Source organism: Aulonocara sp. 'chitande type north' Nkhata Bay, linkage group LG16 (assembly GCF_057382095.1).
Source record: "Aulonocara sp. 'chitande type north' Nkhata Bay isolate Kocher_YH1m ecotype deep benthic linkage group LG16, A_spYH_male_GT1.1, whole genome shotgun sequence".
In the NCBI taxonomy this organism is placed as follows: Eukaryota; Metazoa; Chordata; class Actinopteri; order Cichliformes; family Cichlidae; genus Aulonocara; species Aulonocara sp. 'chitande type north' Nkhata Bay.
Window position 1 is genome coordinate 30,664,096 of NC_141359.1, and position 15,048 is coordinate 30,679,143.

General features: G+C 40.0%; 1 protein-coding gene and 1 pseudogene across 2 annotated transcripts; both read left to right on the forward strand.

The window, feature by feature from the left end:
* Positions 1-2,178: 2,178 nt before the first annotated feature.
* Positions 2,179-3,118, forward strand: LOC147311841 (olfactory receptor 4B13-like; annotated as a pseudogene).
* Positions 3,119-4,453: 1,335 nt separating this feature from the next.
* On the forward strand, positions 4,454-14,817 carry LOC147311842 (olfactory receptor 4B13-like). 2 transcript variants are annotated; one of them, XM_086266879.1, is made up of 2 exons: positions 4,454-4,522; positions 13,939-14,817. In XM_086266879.1, exons 1-2 carry the CDS (start codon positions 4,454-4,456, stop codon positions 14,815-14,817), a joined length of 948 nt encoding a protein of 315 aa, XP_086123005.1. The 2 variants fall into 2 exon arrangements, with proteins under 2 accessions (XP_086123005.1, XP_086123006.1); XM_086266880.1 differs by lacking the exon at positions 4,454-4,522 and adding an exon at positions 10,350-10,378 and having other exon boundaries at positions 13,911-14,817.
* Positions 14,818-15,048: the final 231 nt, after the last annotated feature.

Below are 15,048 nucleotides of genomic sequence, written 5' to 3' on the forward strand. Positions count from 1 at the left end.
CTTGTGTGTCTTGTTCAGTGGTGGTCGTCTTTCAGCCTTTCTTACCTTGGCCATGTCTCTGAGTATTGCACACCTTGTGCTTTTGGGCACTCCAGTGATGTTGCAGCTCTGAAATATGGCCAAACTGGTGGCAAGTGGCATCTTGGCAGCTGCACGCTTGACTTTTCTCAGTTCATGGGCAGTTATTTTGCGCCTTGGTTTTTCCACACGCTTCTTGCGACCCTGTTGACTATTTTGAATGAAACGCTTGATTGTTCGATGATCACGCTTCAGGAGCTTTGCAATTTTGAGACTGCTGCATCCCTCTGCAAGATATCTCACTATTTTTGACTTTTCTGAGCCTGTCAAGTCCTTCTTTTGACCCATTTTGCCAAAGGAAAGGACGTTGCCTAATAATTATGCACACCTGATATAGGGTGTTGATGTCATTAGACCACACCCCTTCTCATTACAGAGATGCACATCACCTAATATGCTTAATTGGTAGTAGGCTTTCGAGCCTATACAGCTTGGAGTAAGACAACATGCATGAAGAGGATGATGTGGACAGAATACTCATTTGCCTAATAATTCTGCACTCCCTGTATATCAAAAAAGTAAATGGTTATGTTCTCTTCTTTGTGAAGCAAATTGTGAAAAGGAGTAACCTGCCCTGTCCCTGGCACGACCTTAAGGAGCACTGGTACTTAATCAATTAAAATTAATAATACTGTTCCAGCTGATGATTTGTACAAATGATACCATTTATTTGAAATGTCTCCACTCAATTTGATTTGCTTTTGAATAAAAATAAATAAATTAATAAATAAAGACTGGAACGTCCTAACCACAGAGCAAAGATCAACAAAAAGCAGCCAAGCATAACTTGTGGGTCTTCAAGGTAATTTAAAAACAAAAATGTCATGCTATTTATAACATCAGCTGTACCCTATCCTTGTAAACTATAATGGATCTTGCCTTCTGTATACATTTTCCTTTAAGACACCTAAAACACATTTATTAAAACATTTTATAACTAAAGGTGTTACTGTTGGTACGAGTCTAGAGTCATTTCTAAGAGTCAATGGAATTTGGACTGAGTAGCCACATAGCCACCAGTAGCTTTCCCTCACTCTCACGTTCTCGTGTGACGGATTGTTATCATCCTCATCTAAACTACATACTGGTTGACTATTTTCATCCTCTCTCTCGGCTTGCTCTGGTTCAAACTGGAAAGGTTGAAAAGAAGCCATTTCCAGTGCACTGCTAACTGTGAACTCGATGCGGTACAACCGTGTGACGTCACTACCCAGAATGCATTGAGAAGTAAATGACAATGGCGGCCTACTGGTAAATCGGTTTTATATAAAATGTGCGTAAAAGGAAAACATTTGACGTATTTTAATGCCACATATATGTTGTTGAAAGCACAGTGCATATTTTAGCGCAAACATGTGTTAATAGGGTTCCCTTTAAGGGTGTCCTACTCCCTACCTTTACAGGGACTTCATTCTTCTATGTAGCGTCATATAAAATAATTTATTAACAACAGTCTGTGGTTCTCTCATGAGGCTGGATGAAGTGGGCAGGATGGAGGATCTAAAGTGCAGACTCTCATACGAAAAATAAATTAAAAAGCAGCTTCATTGCTGGACTTAAGAAATACAAAAAATAAACTGGAATGAACTGGAAATTAATCAAACAGTAAAACAGTGTTTTCCAAAACAGAAAGCACTGGATACAAGACCCAGGAACATGAGAGAATTTTATTTCTCTGCTTATTGAAATAATGAAAAGCTTCACCCCTTAATACTTATGGTTGAAGTAAAATGCAGCACTTTAAGCATTTCACATGGTGAAGAGCAACTGCGTATTATTCAATCTAACCAGTAAGTAAAGTCTATAGAGTAAGGCGTGTGCTGCTGTCATCACCATGGCACCATGAACAACTACAAAATTGAACTTAAATCCATCTTGTCTTGTCCTTTAGTCATTTTTTTTTCTTGTTCCATAGACCAACAGAGGCTGAATTCCCAGGTGTGTGTTTTGTTGTTGAGCCAAAGGCAGTAATTAACAGGAGGTGTAGAGGAAGAGCAGATAGTGTTAGGGATGTAGCTACAGCAGCTCTTTCCTCTGTACACTCACAAGTTGTTACTTGTGAGTGTACATCAGAAAGTCTACATCAGAAAGTACGTGGTTTTTCATATCATGGATAATGTGCATAATGTAAGAAGTTTCATTCTATTAGGATTTAATGAGACGATTAATTTCAGAGTACCCCTCTTCTCGGTTACTTTACTGTATTACTGTGTGATTTTGTTTTTCAATGTCTCTCTTGTGCTGCTTATTGTCTTGGATGTAAACCTGCATGAACCTATGTACATTTTTCTAAGTAGCTTTTGCATTAATGCACTTTATGGGTCCACAGGTTTCTACCCAAAATTCCTTTCAGATTTACTGTCGCCTTCTCAGACAATCTCCCATGAAGGGTGCCTTTTACAAGCTTTTATCATGTACTCATCTGTCTGCTGCAATTCATCCATTTTAGCTGTCATGGCCTTTGACAGGTATCTGGCTATATGTCGACCTCTGCACTACCACTCTTTCATGACTAAGAGGAGGCTCTCTCAGCTGGTGTGTTTCTCCTGGCTGACACCTTTCTGCATTTTTGCCATCAATGTCCTGCTTACAGCAAGACTCAAGTTATGTGGTATAAAGATTCAGAGAGTCTTATGTCTAAACTGGTTAATTGTTAAACTTGCTTGTCCTGAAGCTGACACCTTTTCAAACAACATCACAGCATATGCAACAGTTATCATTTATGTGTCTCATTGGCTTTTTTATCATTTGGACTTACACCCATCTTATTAAAACATGCGCAAAGTCCAGAGAGGACAGGGCAAAGTTTATGCAGACCTGTGTGCCACATCTGACCTCTTTGATCACATTCCTGTCTGTAGTTGTTTTTCAGTTTGTGTACATGCGATTCGATTCCACAGATTTGCCTCAAAGCCTCCAAAATTTCATCGCTACTGAATTTGTGATCATCCCTCCACTTATGAATCCTCTCATATATGGATTCAAACTCACCAAAATACGAAATAGGATTTTGGGTTTAGTTTGTTTTAAAAGAAAATGAAACACCTTCAGAGTTAAGAGTTTCAAAAATAAAAAGACAGCAAAATCACAAAAATGTACATTATTTTGTTGAATATGACTGATAAGAGCGGGCCTCGCAAAACCAGCTAACAATGCAACATCTTATAGAACTGTTTTACATGTTATATGTGTGAATACAATAGACTTTTGTATATTAAAAGCTTAGGTTTAGTGTGGTCAATTCTTTCAGTGTTAGCGTTTGTATTAATATTATTTTGTAAAGGTTTTTATCAAGAGGAGAGATGCAACACCATTTGACCTTAGAACTGAAGAAGCTTTTCGGATGAGAGGTGAAACGTCTTCAAGCAACTTAAAGAAGTCCAGACGCTTTTCTTTCCAAGCTCCTTAGACTACGATGACCTGGATGACTGAGAACCTTCACAGACAAACCAGGGTTTATAGGGTAACTCTAGGGTTTATCTATATATTCCCTTATTTAAAAAGTGTCTGTGTGTGTTTTATTGCTCTCATTTTATATAAAATGGAGATGTGATGTATTAGACACAGAAAGGGTTCATGTTCATATTTGTTTACCGTAGGTAGTTTAAAAATAAACTATAAACTGAGATAATTGACAATTTAGTCAAAATTAATTGAACAGTAATGTTGTTGACTGAGAGTCTGTGTCTTCAGAAAGAGTTATATTTTTATTGTTGCATGTAGTTTAAACATTTTCCCCTTGAGAAACACCACCACTAATAATAATAGACCCAAGCTTTTAATTAGATAATAATAAAACTGGAGAAAGCAAACTGGAAATGAACCAAAAAATGGCATTTTAAAAAGTAAAAAAAATAAAAAATGAAATGAATGAAACATACAAAGCATATAGCATACATTATCTGAGGTGGTATATTTACACATACAACATGCTAATAAAATGCTATAAGATGCTGCATTTTAGTGTATCTTATGAGGCCTGCTCTTATCACTCGTGCAACAGAGTAATGTAAATTTTTGACATTGAACCTTATTATCTTTTTTCAAATTTGAAAATAAAAAATCTATCCTCTTTAAGAATTTCCACCTTACTATGGTGAAGTGGATTGTGTGTCCCATTGACTTCAGGGGCTATGTGCCTGGCTGTGTTTTTGCCTGCTGGCTGTTTGAAGGGCCAGGCAAAGAACGATTCAGATGAAACCTTATAAGAGGAAAATCAAAGGAACAGTTTACGAATTCCCAGGTGTTTGTTTTATTCTTGAGCCTAAAGCAGTACTTAACAGGAGATGTAGAGGGAGGGCAAACATTGTTAGGGATGTAGATCCAGCAGATGTGTGCTCTGTACACTCACATTTTTATTCAACTAAGAAGATAGATGTGTTCTCTTGTCACGGATAATGTGTCTAATCTAAGCAGTTTCATTCTGTCAGGATTTAATGAAACAGTGAGAATATAATACCCCTCTTCTTATCCGTAAGGCCAGTTATGTTGTGGGGATGGAGCTGGACTCCCTCAAGGTGGTGTCGGAGAGGCGGATGCTGTCCAAGATAAAGACAATGTTGGATAACACCTCCCACCCACTCCATGACATGCTGGTCAGTCACAGGAGCACGTTCAGTGAGAGACTGAGATTACCGAAAAGCACCAGCCTGTGGCTATCTCCCTGTACAACACATCCACTTAACACACTGTTTACTGCTACAGCTACACATGTTTCTTTTTCAACAATTTATTAATAAGTGATTTTATGTATATATATACATATATATATATATATATATACATATATATATATATATATATATATATATATATATAGTACTATTCTTAGTTAGCGTATTGTCTGTCTTGTTAATGTTTGTTTATAATGGAGCACTGTAACAAAAAATAATTTCCCCCAGGGATCAATAAAGTATTCTGATTCTGATTCTGATATCCTTTAGTTGTTACTGTGTGATTTTGTATTGCAATATCTCTCTTGTGCTGCTCATTGTCTTGGATGAAAACCTGCATGAACCTATGTACATTTTACTGAGTGGTTTCTGCATTAGTGCACTTTATGGGACCACAGGTTTCTACCCAAAATTTTACACTTTCCTTTATAACTTCTGTATTAACATATATGCATATAACATTAAACTGGCATTGACTCCGAGCTACATCGTGACCGATTCATTTCTGTGCTTCCTATTGTCACAAACATGAAACCATAAAATGCAAGTAGGATAAGGATTGATTTGAAAAGCTAAAATCTCAAAAAAGGCAACTTGTATGAATGACTGCTGTATGCTGTGAGCTTTTTATGTACTTCTGTAACCTTGCTCACACTGATATTAAAAAGCTAGTTTAGATAAATATAGAATACCTGACATCTATATATAACAGTTCACAAAATAGATATAGATAATAGAACCAAAGATAGAACAATATTTTCTATGAATTTGGAATCCACACAGTGGGTGGCTGCTGCTTTAAAAGCTGCCTCCCTTTTTTCAGATAGGGTGCTGTTGCAGAAGGATATAGACGTATAGCACGAAATCCTATAACCAAGTAGCCAGTATAGTATACAGGAACATCTGCACTGAGTATGGCCTGAAGGTCCAAAAGTTAAACATGAATCCAGCAGGCAGAACAGTGTGTGGTAGGGGTGGGAGAGGTCACGTATGTGTTTGTTTGCTTTGGTCAGGCATCATCCCAGATGTGGGGAAGTGGAGTCCCATAAGTATTCTCTGCTGTCCCCACCACTATATTCAGGGATTGCCAGTCTAAAGCAAAGCAGGCTCTTGACCAATCAGAGATGCAAAGAGAGTAGTAGAGATGGGAAAGGGAAGGTGACCTTTTCTTAATTGGGGCAAAAGGCTCTCTTTTACAAGAGCTCCACTGTGCAGTGAACAGGACAGGTCTATCTGTACGCCCAGGAGTTTCGTGCTGCTGGCCATCTTCACTGTGGTGTTGTTGAAAAGAAGTGATATGTGACTGTGCTGGCTCATGCTGATCTCCTTTTTTTATTCAGTATTTAGTGTTAAGGTGTTATTACAGTTCTGCAGTTGGTTCACCTGCTAACTTATTCATTGATGTCCTGGATGAGACTCACAATAAATTATTATTCTATTCTATTCTATTTTATTCTATCAGCATTCTTCACAATTTTGTTAGTGGGCCTCGCCTCAGACCCACTAACAAAAATGCCGGACTGGTACTTGTGTTTTTACCTTTTTAATATTACACACTAAAAAAAAAAAAAAAGGTAAAAACACTCTGTGTGTATGACTGAGTGAATGAGATGAGTACAAAGTGTTTTGAGTGCTCAAATTGAGTAGAAAGCCACTATGTAAGTACCAGTCCATTTAAAAGTACCAGTCTGGGTCACCTGTATGGAGAAAAAAAAAAAAAAAAAAAAAAAACCAGAAGAGAAAGCAAACAACAAAGAGCAACATAATAAAAAAATAAATAAATAAATAAATATTAATATTACACACTAGGGCAGCACGGTGGCACGGTGGTTAGCACTGTTGCCGCACAGCAAGAAGGTCCTGAGTTCAATTCCACCATTTCTGTGTGGAGTTTGCATGTTCTCCCCGTGTTTGCGTGGGTTTCCTCCGGGTACTCTGGCTTCCTCCCACCGTCCAAAGACATGCAACTTGTGGGGATAGGTTAATTGGATAATCCAAATTGTCACTAGGTGTGAATGTGCGAATGAATGTGAGTGCGAATGGTTGTCTGTCCCTGTGTGTTGGCCCTGCGACAGACTGGCGACCTGTCCAGGGTGTACCCTGCCTCTCGCCCTATGACACCTGGGATAGGCTCCAGCGCCCCCCGCGACCCTGAAAAGGATAAGCGGAAGCGAATGGATGGATGGATATTACACACTCTGATGGATCCATTGGGGGCAACTCGGGAGGAATCTGGGGGAATCAGGGAACAATCCATCGATCTTCCAATTGATAAACAATCCAGTTTAACAACAGAGCCCGAGAGCGCCTGAGCAACAGTATCTGCTAACCTCTGCTAACTAGTGTTGCTGAACTAGTATTTAGTCTAGTATTGAGCACTAAATGGCCTGAGGGGAGAAGGAAGCCAAGAGTGTACAACCTGGTCTTAGGGTATTTGCTGGTGTGGTAGCCTCAGCCTCTATGGATCTTGTACCTAGGGCTTGTTCCTGTGCTGCTATGATTAGTACCTTTGTGCTGTCTTTCAGTCTCGCTTTATAGGATTTCTTGATACCAGTCACCTCTTCTATCTTCCAGTGGTACATACCATTCAGGGACCTTTGCTTCCATGATGATTCCTCTTCTTTTATCTCGGGTTTCTGCTGCCTGAAGTATTCACTAAGCACTCTATAGGTCGTGATCATTTTCCTGATGTACTCCTGGATCTTTGTTGTTTCATCCTGGATAGTGGTCCTGTAATTCTCTAATTCCTTTCACTTAGTTTAGTCTCAGGGTTGGGGTGGACTTGTGGTGAAACCATTCATGCCTTGTTAGGAGCTTCGATGTTTTGGGGTCCGTGGCTTCTTTCTCCTCCTTTGTCTCACTGATTATCCCAACAGGGTATTTGATGAGATGTTGATTGCCTAAATCTTGCATTCTTCCCATTCAGCTGTCTCCTCAGGACTTGCCTTACTTTCTGCAGATATTTGGTGTTTGCTGCGTCCCAGGGACTTGTTACTTTCCAGCTCTTTATTCTTGAGACTATGCCTTGGATATCTGCCACTGTGATGGTTACTGGAGCCTGTTCAGGGAAGCTGGTGTGGTCTTCACTCCGATCTCTCTAGTATACCTCTTCAAACGGCAAGCCAAGGTTGTGAGTCTTTGCTTGGCAGTTACCAAGTAGGAATGGGTACTGGTATCCAGTGCCATGATGGCACAGGTTGTGACATAAACGGTAGTAACCAGACCGAAAAGTAGAACACATTTCGGTGCTTTATTTCAGTGCTTTTTTTTTCCTGAGATGTCATACACTTCAGATTCTAGCCAATCATTTTACCTTTCCAAGGATAGTAGGCGGGCCCAGGTACGTACGTTCTTTTAGAGCAGAGCTACAGATTAAAAATGCCCAAGGCGAAGCAGTCAAAAGTCTGGCTGTACTTCACAGCAAAATATGCAAACTCAGCAGCCTGCAACAAGTACTTTAAGGTGATACTGTGCAAAGGAGGTAACTCCTTGAATCTGACGACGAACCTGGCGACTTATAGTGTTTTGTTAAAAGCTGAGAAATGAACCGTATTTGATAGCTTGCTGCGAGACCTCACACCGAGCACATCTACTGCGGGTATGGTGCCTCGGACCCGGGGTTAGCAACATCCTCCAAGAACCCGCGGAGGAGAGTCCAGGCCCCTAGCCCTGCCGGTGTAGCAGAAATGATGACGGATGATGATGGCAGCAGCAGCCGTTCTCCTCTGGGTCAGTAGCTTAATGTAGTTCGTGTTTAATTTACGTTGTGTAGGCTAACCACGTTATTAAATCAATGCATGTAAGGTGAACTAGCAAACACTGTCGTAGTTACATGCGGCTGTCTTCTTGTTTGATGGCAGGTACTCCCTTCACCCTGGCCAAAAAGGCTAAAATGACCAAAGAAAAAGTGGGAAACAGCAACAACAACATGAGAGGTTTTTGGACAAAGTTTGTGTTTATTCCATTGTTTAAGCACTGCCTCCAGCCAAGAACGATACCATATATGCCCTATAGCTGCAGAAAGGGCTAACATTGTTATCTTTTTACAAAAAACAGCTAAACATGAGAGGTTTTTGGACAAAGTTTGTGTTTTCCATTCTTTAAGCACCGGTTCGAGCACCGGTTCGAGCACCGTTTAAGCACCGGCACCATTTCAAAAGTACCGGTTTGGCACTGGTTTCGGATAAAACCTAATACCCATATTTCCAAGGCCTCAAGTATGATTTTATTTCTTCGTCACACCTTTTTGCAGCTCCGATGTTTGGCTCACTTCCCTCCATCTTGTCTTGGCTTCTAGTCTCCTTCTACAAGGAGGGTACTGCTCCTTGTAGCTGTTCATCTTGTAGCCAAGCACCTCACTGATCACTGCTGCCATAGTGTAGATCAGCTGGTTGGTTTCGATGATAGTCACAGTAGGGATTTTCCATAACCTTCAGATGGTTCTTCATATGGGCTTTGTAATCAGCCATAGAGGGTCCAGGTTTCCAGCTTAGCAATGATCATATCTGTCAAGTCAGGTGTTCTTACAATAAACACCTCACACACATCAGTTGGCCTTGGCACTTGATACCCAATCTCGGAGGGTCGAGATGATATCACCCCCCTGACCTGACGACCTTGTTCCCCCCTGGTGTAGCATTCGTGTTGTACCTTGTCGATCTTTAGTTGTGATAGCAGTTTTTTCTTCCAGATGTTGAAACACTGAGCAACCAGTTGTTTCGCCATTAGTCCAGATGTTATGTGTAGTGGAAGTGCAAAATAAGTTGCAGGTGCGGATAATCACCACATCATAGGAGGGAAAGTAGCACAAAACACAAGACAGGGCCTAAGTAAAATAGGAAGTTAGCAATAATAACTAAACTGAGAAACACAAAGTAAAAGTATAAACTATAAATAATAAACTGATCTAAATAGTAACTGGAACAATTAACTCAATACTTAAAATACTAATACAAGAAAAAATACAAGATGAAAATGTAAACAAACAAACTAGGCATTAAACAAAGAATATTTAATAATAACAGAACAAAATTCTATACACTGAACCCAGGACCAGAACACCTTAACCACTGTACACTGCAAAAATCAAATTTATAAAACACTACAGGCCAGACATCTAGAGTTAACATAATCTAATTTTTACAGCAATTTTTACATAATTCATAGTTAGAAAAAATATTACTTAACAAGTTAACAATTCACAAATTCTTAAAGTTTTCTAATATCAAAAACACTCATCTGTGAAGGTTCTTCAGTTCTAGGCTAGACCTGAAGAAGCTCTCGGATGAGAGGTGCAACGTCTTCAAGCAACTTAAAGAAGTCCAGAAGCTTTTCTTTCCAAGCTCCTTAGACAATCAAAAATACTCAATTACTGAAACTGAATGCAATTTTTTTTATACGTACGGAAACGAGTTATTAGAGGACCGGCAATATGAGTTTGAATTCCCAGCTGTTGTGCTGTCATCATCAAAGCGTTTATTAATAGACGGTGCTGAATGAGAGCGGAGTGAGAATACACAGCACAGTGTAGCTGCTCACTCTGCATTTTGAACACTCGTCAGGTATAATCTGAACATTTGAAATTGTGAGTATTGCTCTCTGATTATGGATAATGTTTCTGTTGTGAGAATGTTGTGAGAAGCTCAATGCTCAACAAGCATTGAGCTTCAAGATGGCGCCAGTGTGTGTGGCTCGCCGTCTGGCTCTTCCTCTGTTGTGTTTGCTTATGTTGTTTTTTATTGCTAGAGTCAACTCTCTTTTAATGTACAATCGCCAAAAACTTTTGGACCTCCGACTAGTTGCCAGTGATCTTACCAATACAACTTATAATGGACATAAGGCGTTACCTCCATTCCTGTCTGGGATACCAGCTAGCCTCTGTCGGACCCCGGCCCCAGCCTCACGGCGAAAGCGTTTCAGACGCCGGGGCAAACGTAGCGGTCTACTCGTGAAACTTAAGGCGTACTTGGTGCGCTCTTCTCCGGCTCTTTGGAACGAACGTGGATCGGTACCTTGTCATGCCTTTTCTCCGTGCTCTCTGGAGCCCATCGATGCCTGGCTGGTGCCCGTTGTTGGCTCGGATCAGATGTCCCAGCCACGAAAGATTTCCCATCCTCGTCAGCATGGTGCGAACCTACAGAACCTGCGGCCGCTGCGTCGGGTCTCGCTGTCAGCCACGAACACGCTGACCTCCACCAGGTTTGGATTGGTGAACACTAGATCGCTGAGTAATAAAACTTTTATTTTAAGGGATTTATTTACGACCCAAGGACTGGATTTCCTCTGTATAACTGAGACATGGTTGAGGGCCGGTGAGTCCAGCGCTTTTACAGATCTCTTACCTGATGACTGCTGCTTCTTAAACTCTCCTCGAATATCAGGCAGAGGAGGAGGACTAGCGGTTGTTTTTAAGAAGCAGTATAAATGTAAACCACTGCCATTATTAACCTCACCTAGTAGCTTTGAACTGAGCATGTTTGAGCTAGGTCGGTCTCACACAGTGCTCTGTGCTGTGGTTTACAGACCCCCAAAATACAATAAGAACTTCTTAAATGACTTTTCTGATCTGTTGGCTGAAATTATGCCAAAATATGATCATGTTCTTATTATTGGGGACTTCAATATTCATGTGTGCTGCCCTGACAAGCCAATGGCAAAGGACTTTTTAAATCTTATTGACTCTTTTGATCTTGTGCAACCTGTGTCTGTGCCTACACAAAAATATGGGCACACGTTGGATCTTGTTTTAACTCACAATTTACCTGTCTCTAACTTAGAGGTTTGTGATGTTGTATGGTCAGACCATAGGCCTGTCCTGTTTGAGGTTTTCCTTCCTTGTACTAAAGTTAATCTTCCTCCTGTTGCTGCTAGGAGCTGTCGTATTTTTAACCCTTTCTCTGCTGGACAGTTTTCTATTGTTTTTAATCAGAACGGCGGCCTTCCTGATTTCATATGCAATGATACAGAAGAGCTGAGTACGTGGTTTTATTCTGTCTGCCAAACTGCTTTAGATTCAGTGGCCCCCTTTAAGCTTAAGCAAGTTAAAGCCAAATCTGAACCCTGGCTGAATGAAGACACCCGGGCTGCCAGAAGAAAGTGCAGGAGAGCTGAACGTAAATGGAAGAAGGATCAACTTCAGGTGTCATACCAAATGTTACAAGATTACTGGAATTCTTACCAGAAAACTGTAAAAGATGCTAAGAGGAAACATTTCGCTACTATTATTCAGGCAAATTGTCGTAAGCCTCATGTCTTATTTAAGACTATTGACATGGTCCTTCATGCTCCACAGTCTTCTGTCGAGTCTTCTCAGGAAATTTGTGAAAACTTCCTACACTTTTTTATTGATAAAGTGCTATCTGTCAAAGCACAGACTTCCCAGTCCGTTCCCGACCCTTCTACCCCTGTCCCTAGTTCTGCTGTCTTTGACAGGTTCGAGCCAGTTTCCATGCTCTGCCTGCAGGAGTTGGTTGCTCACATGAAGCCCTCAGGTTCCCCTTATGATGCTCTCCCTCCTCGATTTTTCAAAGAGGTTTTTCTCACTATAGCATCAGCTGTACAATCCATTGTAAATAGTAGTCTGTCCTCTGGTGTTGTACCTGTCAATCTCAAACATGCAGTGATTCAGCCTCTACTCAAAAAACCTGCTCTTGATCCTGATATTATTGCGAATTACAGACCTATTTCCAAACTGCCTTTTATCTCAAAGATTCTTGAAAAGGTAGTTTACAAGCAATTAATGTCCTTCCTAGAAGAACACGGTATTTTAGAAGTTTTCCAATCTGGTTTTAAAGCTTTACATAGTACTGAATCTGCCCTTTTAAGAGTTTTTAATGATGTGTTTTTGGCAAATGACTCAGGTGACTGTGTTATTATTGTGCTGTTAGATTTAACTGCTGCTTTTGATACAGTGGATCATAATATTTTAATTTCCCGTTTAGAGCAGTTGGTGGGTATGCGGAGTACCGCACTGCAGTGGCTCAGATCCTATTTGGCAGAGCGAACTTTCTCTGTGAAACTCGGGGAGTTTGTATCCTCTACTGCTTCTCTTCAATGTGGGGTTCCACAGGGTTCAGTTTTAGGCCCGCTTCTTTTCTCTCTATATCTCCTACCCCTTGGGTCTATTTTCAGGAAACATGGGATTTCTTTCCACTGCTACGCCGATGACTCCCAGATTTATTTCCCACTTAAAAAGATAAATGGCTTCTCAGTAGACCCGCTGCTCAGATGCCTTGATGAAATAAGGACTTGGATGGCTTTGAACTTTTTACATTTTAATGAACAGAAAACAGAAGTGATGGTTTTTGGTGGCGCTTCTGAGGCCACTATTATAGATCTTGGTTCACTGGCACAGTATGTTAAACCAGTCATCACTAATCTGGGAGTTAAAATAGAGGCAAATCTTAAACTTGAAAGCCAGGTCAGAGCTGTTGTAAGATCTAGCTTTTTTCATTTGAGGGAATTAGCCAAAATAAAGCCTATCTTATCGAAACAGCATTTTCAGACAGTAATCCATGCCTTTGTTACTTCTAGGCTGGATTATTGTAACGCACTTTATTTTGGGGTTAGTGATGCGTCCATTAGGCGCCTGCAGGTTGTGCAAAATGCTGCAGCACGTCTTTTAACTGGAACAAAAAAGTTTGAGCACATTACCCCTATTTTAATTTCACTCCACTGGCTACCTGTACATTTTAGGATTGTTTTTAAAATTCTCTTATTTGCTTTTAAATCTCTTAATGGCCTGGCCCCCCCCTACCTCTCGGAGCTACTACAACCATATACACCTGCCCGTTCCCTTAGGTCCGCCAATCAGCAACTCCTTAAGGTACCGAAAACTAAGTATAAACTTAAAGGTGATCGTGCTTTTGCTGTAGCTGCTCCAAAGTTGTGGAATGATCTGCCCTTGCATGTTAGGCAGGCCTCTTCTCTCTCTGAATTTAAAAGTCTTCTTAAAACATATTTATTCGCTGAAGCCTTTGGCATTGATTAGAGGGGTTGACTCAATTTGTTTTAACATGTTTCAATTTATTGTATCTATTTATTTTATCGTATCTCATTTTAATTTTCTTTACGTATGCTATTAACATGTACAGCACTTTGTGAAACTCTGGTTTTATGTTAAAGTGCTTTAGAAATAAAGTTGGTATGGTATGGTATGGTAATGTTCACTCTCTCTGGATTTAATGAGACAATGAATATCAGACTTACCATCTTCTCACTCACATTAATGTATTACTGTATGATCATATTAATCAATGTGTCTCTGATTGTGCTCATTGTCTTGGATGAAAACCTCCATGAACCTATGTACATTTTACTGAGCAGTTTTTGCATTAATGCAATTTATGGGACCACAGGTTTCTACCCAAAATTCCTGTTAGATCTGCTGTCGTCTTCTCAAGAAATCTCCTATGAAGGGTGCCTTTTACAAGCTTTTATCATGTACTCATTTGCTTGCTGTGATTTGTCCATTTTAGCTGTCATGGCCTTTGACAGGTATCTGGCTATATGTCGCCCTCTGCACTACCACTCTTTCATGACTAAGAGGAGGCTCTCTCAGCTGGTGTGTTTCTCCTGGCTGACTCCTTTATGCATTTTTTCCATCAGTATTCTGCTAACATCAAGACTGACCTTATGCAGATCAAAAATTGAGAAGGTCTTCTGTGTGAACTGGGTAATTGTTAAACTTGCTTGCTCTGACACAGACACCCTTTTAAATAGTGTTGTTTCATATGCAACAATTATCGTGTATATTTCGCATGGGTTTTTCATAATGTGGACGTACATGCATCTTATTAAAACATCTGTAAGGTCCAAAGAAGACAGGGCGAAGTTTATGCAGACCTGTGTGCCCCATCTGACTTCTTTAATCACATTTTTGATTGTAATACTTTTTGATTTGATGTATATGCGATTTGGCTCTGCAGATTTACCCCAAAGCCTCCAAAACTTCATCGCTATTGAATTTCTCGTCATCCCTCCAGTTATGAATCCCCTCATTTATGGATTTAAACTTACCAAAATACGAAATAAAATTCTGAGTTTTGTTTACCGTAAACAAAAATAACCACTTTAATAAAGTTTAATCACTCAATGTTTTTCTCATTATTTCTTTGTTCATAGACAGTGACAAAACAGGGTGCAAATTCATGTTTCAGTATTTTGTCAGGGATACATCCCTGAGCCCCATCATTTATCCAGGAAAATAATGGGGATTTGTTTCAGCTCATTGTTCATTTTTATTGAAATTATTTGTTGTTATATGAAGTACAAGATGTTTTTCTGCTGCTGTATGCAA